General features: G+C 36.7%; 1 protein-coding gene across 1 annotated transcript in view; it reads left to right on the top strand.

Annotated features, from left to right (window-relative positions):
* Nucleotides 1-217: 217 nt before the first annotated feature.
* The window catches only part of LOC124790154 (THAP domain-containing protein 5-like), a 53,391-nt gene continuing 34,387 nt past the window's right edge, over nt 218-19,221 (top strand). The window contains exons 1-2 of the mRNA XM_047257766.1: nt 218-409; nt 1,804-2,478. Coding sequence (XP_047113722.1) covers nt 257-409; nt 1,804-2,478 — 828 coding nt within the window. The 5' untranslated portion in view covers nt 218-256. The remainder of the gene's footprint in view (nt 410-1,803; nt 2,479-19,221) is intronic.

The following is a 19,221-nucleotide window of genomic DNA, read 5'->3' as shown; positions in this document are numbered from 1 at the left end:
AGTTGCGTCTAGCAGTCGGTCGGTAGTAGCAGCACCCCCTGTAAAAGAAAGCCTGTCTACGTAGTGCGTGACGTCACAAGATGGCTACACACATAGTCCTTTCTTCAACAGTTTCACGGAACAGTGCTTGTGAATAGTCGTTCGGCGAGTTTCGCGTCAGTTTACTATTATAGTGTACGTGATTTGGTTGTTTAGTTTCTGTGCACTAAACTGGTGATCTGTTTTTCTTGCCTGTGAAAATTTCGTTGCCTGCAAAATGCCGTATCGTTGTTGTGTGCCGAATTGTAGAGGAAATTACGACGGTGGATCAAAAGTAACCGTGTTTAAATTTCCGGAGGATGAAGCAATGAGAAAGAAATGGTTGTCAAGTATTCGCAGAGATAACTTCACTCCTTCTTCAAGTTCAAGAGTAAGTATTTGTTTTGTTTATTTCTTAAAAGAGGTTAAGTGTGCTAACAAAGAATAGGCACTTATGCAGTAAGGAAGGTCAGCGACATTTTGACTAATATATCAGATCTTAACTGAATAAGTGCCGAAGAAAATAGCGTTTCGTTTTCTTCCCTGGCAATTCTACAGTTTAGCTGGTATAGGTTATATGAATTCTGTATTCTGCAAGTTCAACCAGTATAGCCTAAGCACAGTCATACTTACGTAGTTAAATATCTCAGTATATCTTTATACTTACTGTTTATGCTGCCTGTTGTTAGGAATAAAAGTCGGTTTATAATTAAGTACGTGCACTTAAGATACAGACGATTTTCGATGTATTCTGCTTCTGTATTTGTGTTTCTTTTTGCTGTAAAAGTCTTTAGGAAGTTGCCTGTTCAAAAACAAGTAATGTGGTGTACCCAGAAATTGAAAATGAAGTAAAAACAGTGTCTCAGTCGCTTGTTTTTAATAAATTATTGGTGGGAATTTGAAGTCATTGCAAGGAATGTTACTATTAGGGAATATAGTAGGCTTTAGACTTAACAGTGAACCATAGACAGGAAAAATGAATGAGTACATGAATGGATTAACAGGCCATCTGGAATTTCAGATACATGCCAGTGGCCTACACAGCTGTCTTATAGATACACAGCTAAAGTACTTGAAAGCAATTGTGTGCTCATGTTTAGCCTAATAGGTAGCACATAAGTGGCAATGTATTAGTTCATCATACTGTCAGTTTTTATGTAAGTTATGAACTGATATCAAAAGCAAAACAGTGTCTATCTGATAAAAAGCACTACCTTTAAGTATTTCATAGTTCTAAAGGTTACACGGTGTTGACAATTACTTTGTATTATTCTGTTACTGTGTCACAGTTGCTTCTTGGATTACACCTGTGTGAGTTTGGTGTCATCATGCTTTCTTGTGTCCGAGGTGTGTGTGTGGGGTGGGGGGTGGGGGGGAATAGAGCAAGACATTAAGCAAAAATCCCACCCCTCTTGTAAATATGAGCTTCAAGGCTAACTTATAAAAAAAATTGTCACTGTTATTGAATTATGCTACAAACATTAGTCAATGTTTGTAATTTTTGATGGGGAAAGTACTTTCTTCATTTCACCATCTCTTTAAGAGCTTGTTGCCATGACATGTAACTGCATGTGTTTTCATATGGTAGTGTTATTGTTTTATAGAGTTACTATGCCATGGCCACATTTATCACTTGAGCATTCTTCTGCATTTTAGTTGGGAGTCTATTTGTATTTTAGAACTAGAAACTAACTTTATATTCATAAATTGTTTTCACACTATTAATATTGTCATCACATTCAGTTGTAAGCACCTTTTTCATTTTTTATTCATTTTTAATTACAGGTATGTCATGTTCACTTCCACAAGGATGATGTTATTTGGGAAACACAAATTGTGGATGAAAGGACTGGTCAGTTATTAAGAGCCCCCCTTCTCAAACCACGTTTGAGACCAGATGCAGTTCCATCACTACTCCCAAACTGTCCTTCCTACCTTTCAAAGGAAGAAAGTAGACGTGAAGGGCCAGAGGAGAAAAAGCAAAGGCTTGAAAATGAGCAGTTAGCTGCAGCGTTACAATATAGTTTAGCATCACAGAAGGACTATGAAAACACTTTCAGCTTCAGTTCTTTAGAAGAGTTAATGTTGCGTACGAAGGAAGTGGATTTGCCCAACGAGTGGAGTGTGATCGAAAAACACAGTGATTTTGTTTGTTTTTTAAAGATAATAAGAAATCCAGCACCATTAATCACACATTCTGTCGTTATAGATAGTAATTTAAATGTTTCATTGTTTAAGAAAGATGTACAAATTAAGACATTAGGAAAAAGATCTTTTCCTGTAATTGTAACCAATATCCATGAAATTGTCAGTGTACTGCAGGAGTTTTCAGACACAGATTGTGGGCACTCAGAAACTTCTATAGATAGTATTGTAGAGATAGTGAAAGACAGTCTAGGAGTGCTGAAAGACAGTTTACAGGAGAGTGAAAAGGAGATGGTAGACTTTATATATGAACAAGTTAGTCTCATAAATGTAAAGAAATTTAATCATAGGTTTAGTTCTACATTTATGATACTGTGTTGTTTGCTATTTTCAATTTCTTCTCATGCTTACAATTTTTTACGTAGCAGCTCATTAATGAAAATGCCACATCCAAGCACTCTGCGTAGGATCTGCAGCAAATTTAATGTGAATCCATCTCACGAAAGGCTTGGGGGAAGTAATTTCCTGTCCTATGCAAGACAGAAATTTCAATACTTGAACAGCGATGATGTCAATGTTGTTTTGAGTGTAGATGAAATTCATCTAAATTCTTATTTGGAATATAAAGGAGGTAGTGTTTTGGGCATGTCATATAACTCTGAATGTGCTGCAAATTCAGCATTTGTATTTATGTTGCAGAGTGTCAAGTCTTTGTACAGGGATGTTGTTCACATTTTACCGGTGAAAACCATTTCATCTAATGCATTATACGATGTGCTACTGGCCATAATAAATGGCCTTGAACTAATAGGCTATAGGGTTTTTTGTGTGGTAACTGACAACAACAAAATCAATAGCAAAACCATGTCAATGTTTTCTCTGGATAAAGCTGTTAATATAGTTTTTAAACATCCATCTGATCCTAATCGCCCACTTTTCTTTTTAATTGATGCCATACACATTGTTAAATGCATAAGAAATGTGTGGCTGAACCAAAAAAATGATGGTAAAGATATGTTTTATCCTCAGTTTCCAGTTAGAAAAGAAGTGGAAGAAAATAAGTTTTCTGTAGCTTCTTTTAAAACACTGAAACAGATTTATGACATAGATTCCAGTTCTTTAGTAAAATATTGTCACACATTGTCTCTCAAATCACTTTGCCCTACATCATTAGAAAAACAGAGCATGAAATTAGTGCTGCAGATATTCAATCGACATGTGTCAGAGGGCCTTGAGGTAGCTAGTGATAAATTTGATTTGAGACATGCACCATCAACAGCAGAATACATTCGAATAATAACAAAATGGTTTGGTGTCATGAATGTGAAATCAGTGTTTAAAGGGAAACACAAACAGAATCCTTATATGGATCCATTGACAACTGATAGCGTTTCTATGCAATTTTTGCTAGATTTTCTAGACTGGCTTGATGTGTGGAAAGCAAAAGGTTTGTCAAGTGGGTTTCACACAAAAGAAACATTTTTTGCTATTCAGCATACAACATATGCCGTTGTAGAGATTGCTCGATACTGTACTGAAGTGCTAGGTATGAGCTATTTACTGACAGCCAAGCTACAAACAGATGTGCTTGAGCAGCGTTTTCGAAAGTATAGACAGCTTGCAGGTTCCCAATACAATGTTTCAGTGACACAAGTCTATGAAGCAGAAAAGAAGCTTCGAATTCAAAGTGTAATGCCTTTAGTTTTATGTTCTCCTTCCTATGGCAATATCACAGTAGGGGCCATAAAAAATTTTATGTTTTCTGAAGTTGAAGAAACAGACACATTAGACATAGAAGTCAGTGTAACTCAAGACGATGTTCTTTCAGTGAAAGATATTGCAACGTCTTTAACTTTCATTGCAGGCTACTGTGCTCATGCAGTGATTAAGAAGCTGAAATGTGGGAGTTGCCTTAATGAAATTGTGATTGAAAAGGAGTTGCCAATAAACGAACATTTTAGTTTGATACAGAGACTTGATCATGGAGGACTAAAATACCCATCAGACACTATTTTAAATATGATTGTCTACACTTATATTGTCATCAGCAAACTTCTCAAAGAACATGAAAGAGATTTTCTTGCCTGTACGAATCAACGTGCTATTGCCTGTGCAGTAGCACTTGCTACTCTTCACGAAAATGACTTTTTATTATTTGATGGGGTATGCTGCAATGGACATTCATCCCAGGCAATAATGAAAAGTGTTGTTTGGGTTGGTGTCAATATATTTTTAAACAACTACTGTAAAAAGGTTAATGGAAAAAAAATTTCAAAAAACACTCAGCGAAAACTGCAAACTCTTACAACATAACTTTGAAATCTTTATCTTAGATTCTTTTTAAATCATTAATACAAAACCTGTCATCAGTAATATTGCCACATCAACAAATGCCTCTTAAGCTGAACTAGTCAGGTTAATCTGAAACTAGTCAAACTTACCAAATTGTAACTTATGGCTGAGAGTTTGTATAAATATTTTAATATACAGCTGCTAACAGCTATCAACACTAATAGCCTAACGTGAAATTTTTATCAAAGAAATTAATCTTTAATATAAAGAATCTTACACTAATTTTTTCTCAGTTGAAGTTGGGTGGTGAATGATACATACAGGAGGGAGGGGAGGGGGTGTGGCAGGCAGAGAGGACCAATAGTAATCTTTTTATAGTATGTGAAACCTAAAAATCAATTCGCTTGCTTTTCCGAGTATGACTTAAACCACTTCTTTGCTGCATGCCTTATTCATAGTATTTCTAATTTGTGTAATAAAGTTATGTGGCCCAACATGGCACATGCCTTTGACAATGACAAAACAATGCCATTTTGATCACCTTCCTTTATTATTTTGAGAAAAACTTACACAAACTGTGCTATAGCAGACTCCACTTTTTTTGCAAACAAGGTTACTTTGTTTTGGTGATAAATGGGAGACAAGAGCAAAATTGCTCTATAGTTCTCTACATTCTCTGCAACACTTTTCTTTGTATACTGAAGTTATTACTTTAGCTTGTGATACATGTGAGAAATCTGCCAATTTGTAATGATTCATTAATTGTTACTGTTGAAAAAGCTACTATAGTATTTATGGATTCTTTAGGTAGATAAATTTCGATTTCACGTAGTGTTTGTGGTGTTCCTCTGTCTTCTACTACTGTCACTGTTATGAGTGCAGATGTGCATGCTGTGACAATTGCCTCTCTTTTTCTGAGTTTACTACTTTCTCTGCAGTTGTTATAACTGTTGTTTTCTCAACATTTTCTCATGTAGATCATGTTCGCATATATTTTACTACTAATACAAATGGAGAAGCCGTTAGGGGAGGGCTTTGCAGTACTTTCATGGCCTTCTTTGTGTATAATGATTGGCAGGTCTCCTCATCTAATAGTAATGTAATTGTGGAACAGCTCTCACTTCTGTTACAAGCACTATTGAATGCCACTAATTCTCAGGTTGACTAATTACTGAGCTCTTTAAATAGATGCTTGCTCTGTGCCATAAAGTGCCTTCTTGTTAGCTCATCTTTGCCGAGGAGAAAAATATCTGAGGTGGACTCTCAGGTATGCCCTTCTGTTGGCTTTTTGAATATATTTGTTTATAAAAGAATATTAAAAAAGCTTAAGCCTGTCACAATTGCTTTTCACTCACCTAATCTAATTAATGTAACCAGATCATATTCCAACACCACTTGACACATTTTTGCCACATAACATACACTTACAGTTGGTAATTACTTGTAATTTACAGGGTGACCTAATATAATGTCTATATGCATCGCCATTTTTCTACTACAGTGCTTTCATATGCATTCTTCCTACACAAAACTTTATGGTGCAGTGTTTTATTTGCATTCTTTTAGTGTCCCACTTAAAGACCTTCCATTACTACCCTGGAGATTATAAAATAGCAATTTAATCATTAATGTTGTTCAAAATTTATCATTATTATTCCTAAAATTATGAAACTTAAGTCTCAAGAATGTGGTTATTGTTAATGTTTGGCCTTGGTGTCCATAAGTCTTAATTATTTTGTCACTACATAGTATTCATGCTGTACATCTATAATTTTCTATTGTGAACCACTATAATCTAAAATTTTTCTCATTCCATGTGTTAGTGATTATTGACAAGAGTGTATGGAAGATGAACAAAAGAAATAAATAAATTCATTCATACACAGAATTTTTTTACTTAATTTGCATTCATTCATATCAGCATGGTCAGTAGATGAAACTTGTTTTCCACTTTTAAACAATTACCAGTATATATATTTTGGAATGATGATCTGTTAATGTATTGCAACTAAATAGAGCTGAACCACCACCCCCACCCCTTTCCCCAAACTTACGGAAGGATGAAGTATCTAAGCCACTGGTGAGTGCAGCCCAAATGTGATGCCAAATGAAGGTAAGTGTTCATTTTTCACAATTATTTCATCACAGGTCACATCACGTCATAAAACTTCTCAACAGATGAAATGAAAGTTTACTTTGTAGTTGAAATTTATTTATGTGCAATTCATGCAAATAGTTTGTTTCAAAGTATATACTTCTTAGTACAGAAACATTCTTTCTTCAAAGGTATTCAGTTTAGAGCAGCGAAATTCTAACCTGGTAATCTGTATTTTGAGACCTCTTGTAATTTCAATACATAATGGAAATTTAGTTAACTTGCTGGGAAAAGAGAATTCATTGAAATTTGTATTGGCATACCAAAACTTTATGGCAATACCATTACATACTCATCTCAGGTCAGTGAGATTTTCTTAATGGAAAGAAACTTTCTTAGGGAAAGGTGCACAAACTGAGAAGAGATATCATATCATTCATTAGAACTGCATTTCACTTAAAAAATATTAACAGGAGAAATTTCTTTAAATTTTTTAAAAAAAAGCATGAATACAAGGTTGCTGAAATGGTGGACTAAAACATATGTAGAACATGTCTTTCAGGGCAGTGTTAGTTTTTGAAACGACTCATACTATTGCTTATTACCAGTGCCTCTCTATAGGGGGCGTTATAATTTGAACACTATTTGCCCAATTTTCGTGTTTCTTTTTTTAATTAACAGGTATATCATCCAATCAGGTTTTAAAATGGATTTTGCTACATAAGGAATAAACAGCGGCAATAACAGTGTCCGTAAAATGTTAGCTGCCAGTGTGCTACTTTGCAAAGTGCCGTCCACATTATTAGACCTGCGTCAAAGTGATGCAATATTTAACTTAAAAAACAGAACAAAACCCCTAAAAGAAAGTCCGCGAGAGCATACGAGAATCTTTCGCGGATGGCTTTCAATCAAAAATTTTGTCATTAAAAATCGTCTTACACAGGAACTGCAAAACGGAAGAATGGTGAATGGTGGTCAGCCATAAAAGATAAATGTATACCGTTGCAGACGTTTAGATTGGCCTTTTCGAGATTTACAATTTATACTACAGCACTTACAGTTTAGGAATGGTATTGGGAAAGAGCACACTGGTGGCAAATACTTGCACTTTGTGTAGCTGACGATCTTTGAACGGCTAACCAGACTGCCATCAAACAAGTCGTGACAATCCCCATTAAAGTACCTTTAAAATGAACTACAATGAAATGGGTCCATTCATTTGGGAGTTTTGATGCCTCAGATAATGAAAGTTATTACAGCCACTTTTTACGTCGGGGCTAAAAGGTATGCAGAAATAAGTTACAGACAAAAGAACTGGGTCATTTGAGAAAGGAAATCTTGTAATTCATGAGAGAGGTATGTCAGATTTCTTTACGAATTTTCCTTGTACGGTTCCCGTAACAGTCTATTGCTGTGGCCAAACGGACTGCGAGCACCGGCACCAGACTACGTGCGTGACGTCACTGAGCGGGCGCGCAGGCTTTCCTCTATAGGAGGTGCTGGTAGTAGTCGTGCAGTACAGTGGCGAGCAGTCTGTCAGTGGGCAGTCTGTGAGCAGTGCAGTATGTCGGTAGTAGCAGCGCAGTGCAGTTGTGTGTGAGGAGTCGGCGAGCGTCGACATGGAATTCTGGTCAAGATTCAGGATGAGGTATATTATTTTTAAATGCGCTCAGCTAATAAAGTAAATTAACTGTAACTAATTTGTGCAATAATCGCCCCAATAATAATTTTGATTTCAAAGCAATTTTCAACAAAAGAACCTTTTAATTGAACCAACGATCTCCTTCCATTTCCTTTAAAGAAAAGTTTCAGTTAAATTTCAAAAAAAAAAAAAAAGAAAATATTATTTGCAATGCATTTCCCCCAAGCCGTGGCCAACAATAAGAGCAGAAATTTGACATGCAGTTTCAATGAGGTAAGAAATTAATTATGATTTTTTGCACAGGGCCAAAGACCGATATTTCGGTTTAATTGAGTTTATATTGTCACTGAAGTCTCATTAGCATTGAATTATCTTTTATTATTTTTTTTTGTGGGAGCTTACACCCGAGTCAGATTGCGAATTTCACGTTTTTATTGCCTTTGTCAGTACATTTAATTGCTAGGGAGGTTACGCTTGGCTCCCATTTCTATTAAATGTTGTCATCTTTTTAAATTTTTGTGGGGAGGTTACACTTGGCTCCCATTTATTATTTCTGTCCTTTTTAAATTTTTGTGGGGAGGTTACACTTGGCGACACCCAGTCCAGGATCGAATTTCGTTGAGAGTCTTTCGAAAAACAGTCAGATATCTGCTCTTATTTGCTTAGATATGATTAGGATTTGGCGCAACGCTTTTACTAATATTGTGACTTTCTTTCTACAGGTCAACGGCAATGCGTTGCTCTGTTGTATTTGTGTGTTGCTTTTGCATTGTGCTTATTATTGTTTTGTGAATAATTTTGACTATTGTAAAAAAATGCCGCGAAAGACTGTGAATAGTGCATCGCGAGGTATTATGAGGAAATTACCGACTTAAACAACGTGACCGATAGTAATTGTGACACGCAGTATAATGATGACAATCCTGCGTTCACTGACAATCAGTGCGTTCCAATCATTAATAATGATGTAGACCTTAATGATGAACAAGCGAACTATATTGTGTCTTGTGTTGATTTGACGACAATTGATGACGCGGGGTGCACTATTGTAATGAGCGCTGCCCAGCGTAACACACCCGGTTTGGAAAATTCAAGTAACGTACAGACAAATTTGTCTAATGAAAATGAACAGGATACACAAAGTACGACGGATTCATTTAATTCCGAAATAGTGACTGACAGTGTACATCCGACGGGCAAACCCTCTGGTAGATTACAGAATGTCCAAATGGATACACAAAATATGACAATTGCAGACACTCCATCACACAGTAAAGAGAATAGAGATATTCATTTTCGATTTGATCAAATTATGGCAATATTGCTACAAAATAGCGAAGATAACAAACAATTTAAAGAATATCTCAAACAACAACTTAGTGAACAGAACAAACAAGTTAGGGAAGAGATTACAGCTGTTACCGTTCAATGTCAGGACACTAAAGAACAATTACGTGTGAATACTAGGACTTGTGCTAATAACAGTAATGAAAAAGTTGGCACTGTTGCACAAGAATTAAGTAGAACACGTGTAGGCACAACAGAATCACATAAAGACAAGATTAATGCAGTCACTGAACAATGTTCAACGAACGAAACACAGATACACAAAATTAATGCAGTCACAGAACAATGCCCTAAAAACGCAGTACAGATTCGCGACGAAATTAATTTAAAGTCAGTGGAAGTTTCACACACTCCGAATACGGAAGTCAATAATAAAAGTGAACGACAGAACAACCAAAATGTCGAAAGTTTTAAAGTAACAGAATTAAAAACTATTTCAGTCACCAACACGTCACAGAATCCACCACGTTGCGAACATTTGTCAGAGTCACGCAGCGTGTATAATGTGAACAATTTACAGAGACTACGCGAATTAAAATCCGAAAAGCTACGCGACTTAAAATCTGAAAAGCTACGCGACTTGAAGTACGAAATGACGCAGACGAACAGATTCACTCACAAACCCGAACGTGTTTTCAAATTGAATGACGAGAACGTAGATTACGAGCAATTTTTATCCGCAAGAAAATGTAAAGAATTTAATAATGACAGAACACAGGTACACGCTTTGAGCTGTATACGACAATTTATTTTTGTACCTTCACCGCTATTGCCTGTAATGCGGAAACGAGCTTTGAACCTGTTACGACAATTTGCTATTGTACTTTCATCAGTATCGCCTGTAATGCAGAAACTTGAATTAGCAAGAATACAACAATTTGCCTTTGGAATTTTACCGCCATTGCCTGCAACGCAAAGGTTAAAATTTATTTGCAGTGTGTAAATGACCTCAGGGGATTCATTACGCTTTAATGAATATGTGCCGTAGCGAGCATAGGGCCCCGAGCTGTAGCAGTGCTGTTTCATCTTTAGTTTTCTGCACTGCTGCTTTCTCTTCTACTATCCTTTATATCTATCAAAACTGCTCTTTAACTATTGCTCTATGTAGAATTAAGAAACGTTGTAATGAAAACACGCTATGACAAATTTTTACCGAATGTGACAATTTTCATTAGGCACTCCAGAATCACGGGAATTTTAATAACAGATAAAATTGTAATCATTAGTATGTGTAAAATTATTAGTAACAGGAACCATATTTTTGTAACAATAGATGTTTTTCACTACAATAGCATGAAAGTCAACCGCTTAGCATACCTAACCAACAATGCAGTCTACAAGGTCAACCTAACTTTAATGTTTCGCCGCGTGCACGTATTGTCCCAGGTCTAACAAATAGCAACGCATGGGAGCAAAGAAATAACTACGTACAGACAACACAATATTTCAACTCGTATCGCAATACGCCGTATAGAAATTACTATCATGACAGACGTAAAAATGATGAGGACAATTTTCAGCGTATATTTAATAACAGTCGATCTTATGAGCAGCAACAACATCAGCAACAACATATTATGATGAATGAACCAGACAATAGGTGTCATCTATAGCGTAACACGTCAGTAAAAAAATAACAGAGCAGTTCAAATAGTCGAAATGCCACAGCATCCTCCCGTAAATAATAGCACGTACGACAGAATTTGACCAGACACAGTACAGGTTGCATATTCCAGTAACGTAAGCAATAATTTTCACACGCAGAATCTTGTTCACGAGAATGTTATTTGAAACATGCTTTGTTGAATGCACCACTTTTATCGCACCCAGATCTTACTAGAAATTTTTCCATTGCCACCGACAGTTCTAACACGGCTTTAGGCGTACACATTTTCCAGGAAATTGAAGAAGATGGCTCTACAGTAATTAAAAACATCGCATTTGCAAGTCGCATTTTGTCACCTGCTGAACGAAATTATTCTGTTACAGAACTTGAAACATTATGTGTTGTATGGGCTTTCACAAGATTTCGGCATTTTCTTTATGGCAGACATACCACCGTTTACACAGACCACAGAGCAATACAATTTTTACTTTCGGCTAAATTCACTCACGACAGATTAAGCAGATGGAAACTTTATTTACAGGAATTTAATTTTACAATAGTTCACATTCCCGGCACACAAAATGTTATAGCAGACGCACTGTCGCGTTCTCTCAGCAACAATCAGCAAGACGTCGCAACCAACTTATGCAAAGCAAATTTCAGTGTCATGTACATTCAGCAAGTTGCATTTGAAAACTTTATTTCATCGTCATTACAGGACATAGCGCAAGAACAAAATAAAGACAATGTGTGGAAAGAAATTAAACACCTTTGGCAAGATAGGAATAATGTTACGATTAGAAACCATTACACTGTACGCAATGACATTCTGTTTCGCCACTCTCATCCTGACAGCAACAATTGGTTATTGTGCATTCCTGACGAACTGGTTAACAAATTAATCTGGTACACTCATTTAAGTTACGCACATTACGGAGCACGAAAATGTTTTCTTATACTGAGACAGAACTGTTATTTTACCAACATGGAGAAACGTATACGACGAGTTTTAGTGTCTTGTAAAATTTGCCAGAAAGCTAAATCAGACACCGCTTCACATATTCCTCCATTATATCCCATTGTACCTGTTAAATTAAGACATATGGCCGCAGTAGACATTTTTGGTCCTATTCCGAGAACTAACAGAGGTTTTTGCTAGATCTTTGTCGCTGTTGAGCTCACTTCAAAATTTGTTACTTTCACTCCGTTGCGCAAAGCTACTGCTAAAACTGTTTCGAAAGCATTTGTAAAACATTTTCTATTTCATGTAGGGCATGTGATGAAAGTAATTTCTGACAATGGATCACAATTTCGTTGTGCCATATGGACACGCATGTTACGAGCTAGAAACATTTCTCCGATTTATATATCCAAGTACCATGCTTCTTCGAACCCTTGTGAAAGATTAATGAAAGAAATTGGTAAGCTGTGTCGAATATACTGCCACAAAAGACATATTGATTGGGATACACACATACTCTCATTCCAAGATGTAATTAATTCCATTCCAAATGAATCCACTATGCTAACTCCGTCCGTTATACTGAAAAACGTTGAACCACCAAACAAAATTAAAGAATTAGTAAACTTCCCTAAATGTCGTCGACTAAGACACCACGAAATAATTGAGATTGCGCTGAACAACATCAAACGTGCCGCAGAGCGCCGGAGAAGACAGCAAAAACAGGTTTGTACACGCCGCGACTTTCACGTTGGACAGAAGATATTAGTACGTACACACTATTTATCCAGCAAATTAAAAGGTAAGTGCAGTAAATTTGAACTTCTATACGCAGGTCCATATCGGATTCGCAGCATCCCTCACCCCAATGTTGTACACGTCGAAACTTTGAGAACCAGAAAATCGAAAGGTAACCACCATTGGTGAAATATTAAACCCTTTATTGAATGAAGACACTGTATGATTCAACACACTATGATGCCATTTACTAATGCAATTATATTCACATGACTAATTACTGATGATTATCGTATTTTTTCTTGGCAAGTGCCCGGCAAGGTAAGGTTAGCAGGTCGCTTTTCTTGTCGTTACACATCAGACCGTGCACATTTTCCATTTTTTTTGTGTATATGATTGTATTCCAGTTTTGTTTATATGCACTGTGAAATAGTTAAGATATAACACACACCAGTTGACTTTGACATTTTTTTTTTGCCCTATGATATCTCAACATCGTGACTGTTTTACATTTTTTGCCGCTGCATTGTGATATTCTCTGTACATTTTGCCTCTGCACACTGTCAATGTCTTTGACATATTAAGTTTTCTGTCATGTTATGCTGCATGGTTAATTATGTCACCATAAACCAGTCATTATTTAGTGGGTATATGATTTAAATGCAAGACATTAATTTTTGTTAATCAATTTCAGAAAGAAATGATGCGTGTAAGAAATAAATTCAACAGAAATGGAATTTCACCTACGGAATAAACGAAAGAAGATGCAATAACTTTATTAGGAAGAGTAAATGGATCAGGATTAACAAGCATTAACAAGATTATACTATACTCATCGTAGAATAGCAGTCTTAACTAATTTTTCATTCAGAATACATGGCGATTGATGCAGGCTGTCAGACAGAACTACACATCTTAGTTTTAGTGATGAAATATGCTAGAGATAAGGAATAGTTGTATAATGAGTAATGAAGTGATTTTTTTTGCAGATGATAATGAATACTGATGAATAATGATGAAGGATATGCTGTTATGAATAATGAAGTTTTTCTTTATAGGTGATGATAATAATGAAGTTATAATAATATGGATAATGAAGTGATTGATAATTAAGTTTTTTTCTTTACAGATGAGGATAATGTTGAAGTTATGTATTTATGCTATGTAGTTATTTAAGTATTTGTTGCAGTTTGCTTTGACAGCAGGTGTTATATTGCATAGTAGGATGACGGAAAGTTTTGGAAAGGACAGCTATGGAACACATTTTTATACACATTTCACTACCTGTTAGTTCGAAGTTCACTACTTTTCAGCATAGTATGTGTTTCTTCTTTCAGGTCAATAATCCATTTTGTATTTTTTTCCAGGAGAAGCCTTTCATGATACTTACTAAACCTGTTACTTATTATACCTGTTCTAGTACTTGCATTTTTATTTTTTTTACCCATTTGTGTCTATCATTTATAAATGTGATCACATATACTGCCTTGTTACATAACATTGCTACAGCTGACTCATGACGAATGACGTTACCTATCCTCATTTGCAGCAATAGGTCAAAAGCAAATAGTGTTATGCCTCAGCAATTAATTATCGGTCCCAACGCAATGCATTGCTAACAAAAAAAAAAAAAATGTGTTACCAGTCCCACATAATGTCACTAGTTTATGATAATTCTGAATAATACTGAATGAGAAACAATGTTTTATTGTAATGAGACTACTTATAATGCCCATGATTATTAATGCTATGACTGTAATTAACTGATTTTTAATAATGACTTTTTAATGATCTGAATAACACTGAACGATGAACAATGTCTTATACTATTCAATACTTGCTGGCCACTGAGTGCCAATAATTAATGTCACTAAATGAATTACGTTATTAATTATGCCATTAATTAGCTCCTGTTTTCAATGATGATTTTTCATGTTCTATAACTGGCCACTGAGTGCCAATAATTAATGTCACTAAATAAATTATGTTATTAATTATGCCATTAATTAGCTTCTGTTTTTAATGATGATTTTTCATGTTCTACAACTGGCCACTGAGTGCCAATAATTAATGTCACTAAATGAATTATGTTATTAATTATGACATTAATTAACTCCTGTTTTCGATTATGACTTTTCATGTTATAATAACTGGCCACTGAGTGCCAATAATTAGCGTCACTTAATGAATTATATATTAATTATGTCATCAATTAGTTCCTGTTTTCAATTATTACTTTTCATGTTTTTAATAACTGGCCACTGAGGGCCGATAATTAATGTAACTAAACGAATTAGCTCTTGTTTTCAATTATGACATTTCATGTTTTGGTCACTGGCCAATGAGTGCCAATAATTTGTATCACTCAATGTATTATGTTAATGCTAGGCCAATAATTGACTCACCTTTTCAATTAAGACTTCTGATGAACATTATTCTGTCATACTAAATATGCTTTGTAACTGGCCAAGGACTGCCACTGTTTATTGTAATACGATTACCCATGATGCCAATAATTTAATTTTATGAACATTATTCTGTAATACTAAATACATGGTACAGAAATGTTCAATAACTAGGCTATGAATGCCGCAAACTACTACTGTAATTCTCAATATTATGTGACTTAATGTCCTTCACCTTATGAGCTAACTACCCTGAATTACTGCAATGTCCATTTGTCCTGTCCATCCTCATGATCATGGAGCACTATATTTGGTTTTTGCACTAATTCTAAGTTGGTGTGCCTTGTAAGAGCGTGGTGTTGACACGATATGCTGTCCACCACCGTGAGTGATGAAGACGTTATTATGGTCCCACTGTTTGGTGTACCTAGTGTACTGCCAAAATGAAAACATGGAACATTACTACGACAGTTCAGTGTCTTGGGTACGCTGATAAATTCTGATGGGAAAAGAACTTCAAATTGTGTCACTTGGTGTTGTACTTCTGTGGAAAGATGTGGACTTTCAGAACAGCTGTGTGCAATCTAAAGTGCTACAACCATGATGCAATCCTTCCCTTTCCTATCCTAATAGTGAAAATCATTTTTTTTTTGCTAACATCATTTATGTTCATGGGTTATACATTTTTTCGATTCGCTGAACTCCAGTGCGAGTACACTTATGTCACTTGTCGACATGATTTTTTGCCCTTATGTTTATTTGTTGTGAAAATGCTAAAGACATTTTTTCGATTTGTTCTGAAGTACAGTATATGTGCACTCTTGTCTTTTATATTGTATATACATTTTTATTTTGATGATATGTTCTGAACTACAGTGCATGTGCACTTATATCATGTGTTAATATGTTTTCTACTGAACTTCAGTGCCTGTGCACTTTTCTCATTTTTCAATATGATTTGTACTCATTCTGTATACCTTTTATGATTTCCTGATATGTTCATTATGCACTTATGTCATTTGTTATTCATTTTATATACATTTCGTCATTTGCTGATATGTCCTCAACTGCAGTGCATGTGCACTCATGTCACTTGTCAACATGATTTTCTGCCATTCTGTTTATTTGTTCTGAAAATACTACAGAATTTTTTCAGTGCGTATGCACTCTGTTATCTGTCAAATAATTTGTATATACATTTTTCTGATTTGCTACTATGTTTTGTAATGACATTTTGTCTTTGTCAGATGTGTTTTGTACTTGGTGCGTGTGCACCACATTTAATTTATGTACTACTTTTGAATATTCTGTACATTGTAAAAATTTCTTGCGATGGCAAGTCCAAATGACTCACCATCGCTGCCAAATTTTTGCCCCCCCAGTGGAGGGTTATGAAACACGTATGTAACGTAGCAGCGATGGTGAGGCATGATAAAATCTTTGACCAGAGAGCCTTTTATCGTGGTTAGTCTGCGCTTGACCGCGCGAGTGTTACGAGCAGTACTCTAGGAGTCGTCGTGCAGTGCACTCTGTCGGTAGCAGTAGCTCAGTTCAGTTGCGTCTAGTAGTCGGTCGGTAGTAGTCGTGCAGTACAGTGGCGAGCAGTCTGTCAGTGGGCAGTCTGTGAGCAGTGCAGTATGTCGGTAGTAGCAGCGCAGTGCAGTTGTGTGTGAGGAGTCGGCGAGCGTCGACATGGCATTCTGGTCAAGATTCAGGATGAGGTATATTATTTTTAAATGCGCTCAGCTAATAATGTAAATTAACTGTAACTAATTTGTGCAATAATCGCCCCAATAATAATTTTGATTTCAAAGCAATTTTCTACAAAAGAACCTTTTAATTGAACCAACGATCTCCTTCCATTTCCTTTAAAGAAAGTTTCAGTTAAATTTCAAAAAAAAAATATATATATATATTATTTGCAATGCATTTCCTCCAAGCCGTGGCCAACAATAAGAGCAGAAATTTGACATGCAGTTTCAATGAGGTAAGAAATTAATTATGATTTTTTGCACAGGGCCAAAGACCGATATTTCGGTTTAATTGAGTTTATATTGTCACTGAAGTCTCATTAGCATTGAATTATCTTTTATTATTTTTTTTGTGGGAGCTTACACCCGAGTCAGATTGCGAATTTCACGTTTTTATTGCCTTTGTCAGTACATTTAATTGCTAGGGAGGTTACGCTTGGCTCCCATTTCTATTAAATGTTGTCATCTTTTTAAATTTTTGTGGGGAGGTTACACTTGGCTCCCATTTATTATCTCTGTCCTTTTTAAATTTTTGTGGGGAGGTTACACCCTTCCTAATTTTTCAGCCGGCGCTGTACTCGAAGTGTATCTGCCCCATCACTGTCGTTTTGATAATACAGCTTCACCTCCTGCTCCTTTTGTCCAAGCTCATTTTGACATGTCAACAAGTGCACTGCGACTGGTGAGGTAAGTGAGACTATGAATCACGATGACTGATCATGGCTCCTGGCTGCCATATTTGGATCTGGACGGTGGCTCTGGGACGCATGGGAAATCATACTCCAAACATTAATACTATCAAGTTTGGTCTTGTACAGTAATTAGTTCCTGTGTTATAACGTGTTAAATAGGTAAAGTTTAATTATAACCTCCCGATATTCTCGAGTAGCCAAGTCCAATACATTTGTCCCTAGCATTATCACCTCAGCTTCCAGTTTTAATCTAAAGCAGGCAGGTATGGACCACTCACAACTCCTGAAAGTGAAGGATAGAGCTTCCAGTCACAACAAGCTCGCTTCATTGGTGTTTTGCGCATCGAAATACTTTGTGCAAAGAATGTGCAGTTACTTTGATTAACAACTGCCGCCATTAGTAAACGAACACTAGAATCAGTTTCAACCTCATATGAGTTAGAACTGATTGTTCTCCCGGCCCCTTGTACGAGGGACGTTCCGAAAGTACGTTTCCTCATTGTTCTTCGCACGGAAACTTCATTGCCTCAAACAAGTACGTCATAGCATCATGGACTAAACACCCCGAACTATTTCTCAACATAGTCGCCAAAGCCACTGAGACATTTGTCATAACGTGCTATCAGTCTGAAGAAACCACTCTGCTAAAACTCGGTGCCCTGCGATACAAGAAACTGTCGCAAATCCTGCTACTGGTGGAGTGGAATGCTTCCACGTTAATGAGGTGACCTTGGATTCTGAGGTAAAGTGGTACCCCTATGTCTCATCGCCCGTGATGTTTCTGCACAGGAACTCAGTTCCTTCTCACCTAAACCGCATCAAGTGATTGACTGCCATTCTGGCACTCCGCTGATACAGAGTCAGGTTTCTGGGCACCCATCTTGCGAACAAGTTTCGGTAACCCAACACTATGGAGCATGTGATGGGCCTGAGGACGGCCACTACGCAATGTAGACACCACGCCTGACACCGTTACGCGCTGTCTGCTAATACCAGGACCTGTACTCTAGCAAAGTTCTTTCATTAGTGGACGTGGACTTACACTCACTTCAACCTTCATCCTCCACACTCTACCTTCCCTTCTCTGAACACACGATATCACAGAGCAACCATTTGACGAGACATGACCTCTTCACCATACACAGTCTGTAGGCTTTCATTGATGGGGAACACCCTAGTCTCACATGCCCATTCGTAGTAGATGATAGCGCATGCAATTTCATTGGCGACCACGCTGTCTGCAGGTCCGTCTGTCATCGTGATTGATATACTCGTATAACCTCGGGCACCCCGTCTACTATTGCTCTATTTTCTTCGGCGCTTAACCTGTACGTCATTCATCTGCTGGTGTCCCTTACTCGTCGTACCAGCAACAGGTGTGGAAGGTGTGGATACATAAGGTGTTATTTTATGGCACCTGGTGTACTACCTTCTCTTTCAAATTCAGTAACGAAGCTTACATTCGGAACGCCCTCCCAACAGATCGTAGAGCGTTATTGTCAACCACAGTGAAGTACCTGCGTATTGCG

The sequence above is a fragment of the Schistocerca piceifrons genome, chromosome 1, assembly GCF_021461385.2.
Source record: "Schistocerca piceifrons isolate TAMUIC-IGC-003096 chromosome 1, iqSchPice1.1, whole genome shotgun sequence".
Classification (NCBI taxonomy): Eukaryota; Metazoa; Arthropoda; class Insecta; order Orthoptera; family Acrididae; genus Schistocerca; species Schistocerca piceifrons.
Note: the sequence above shows the minus strand (reverse complement) of the source record. Positions and strands in the feature narration are given on the sequence as shown.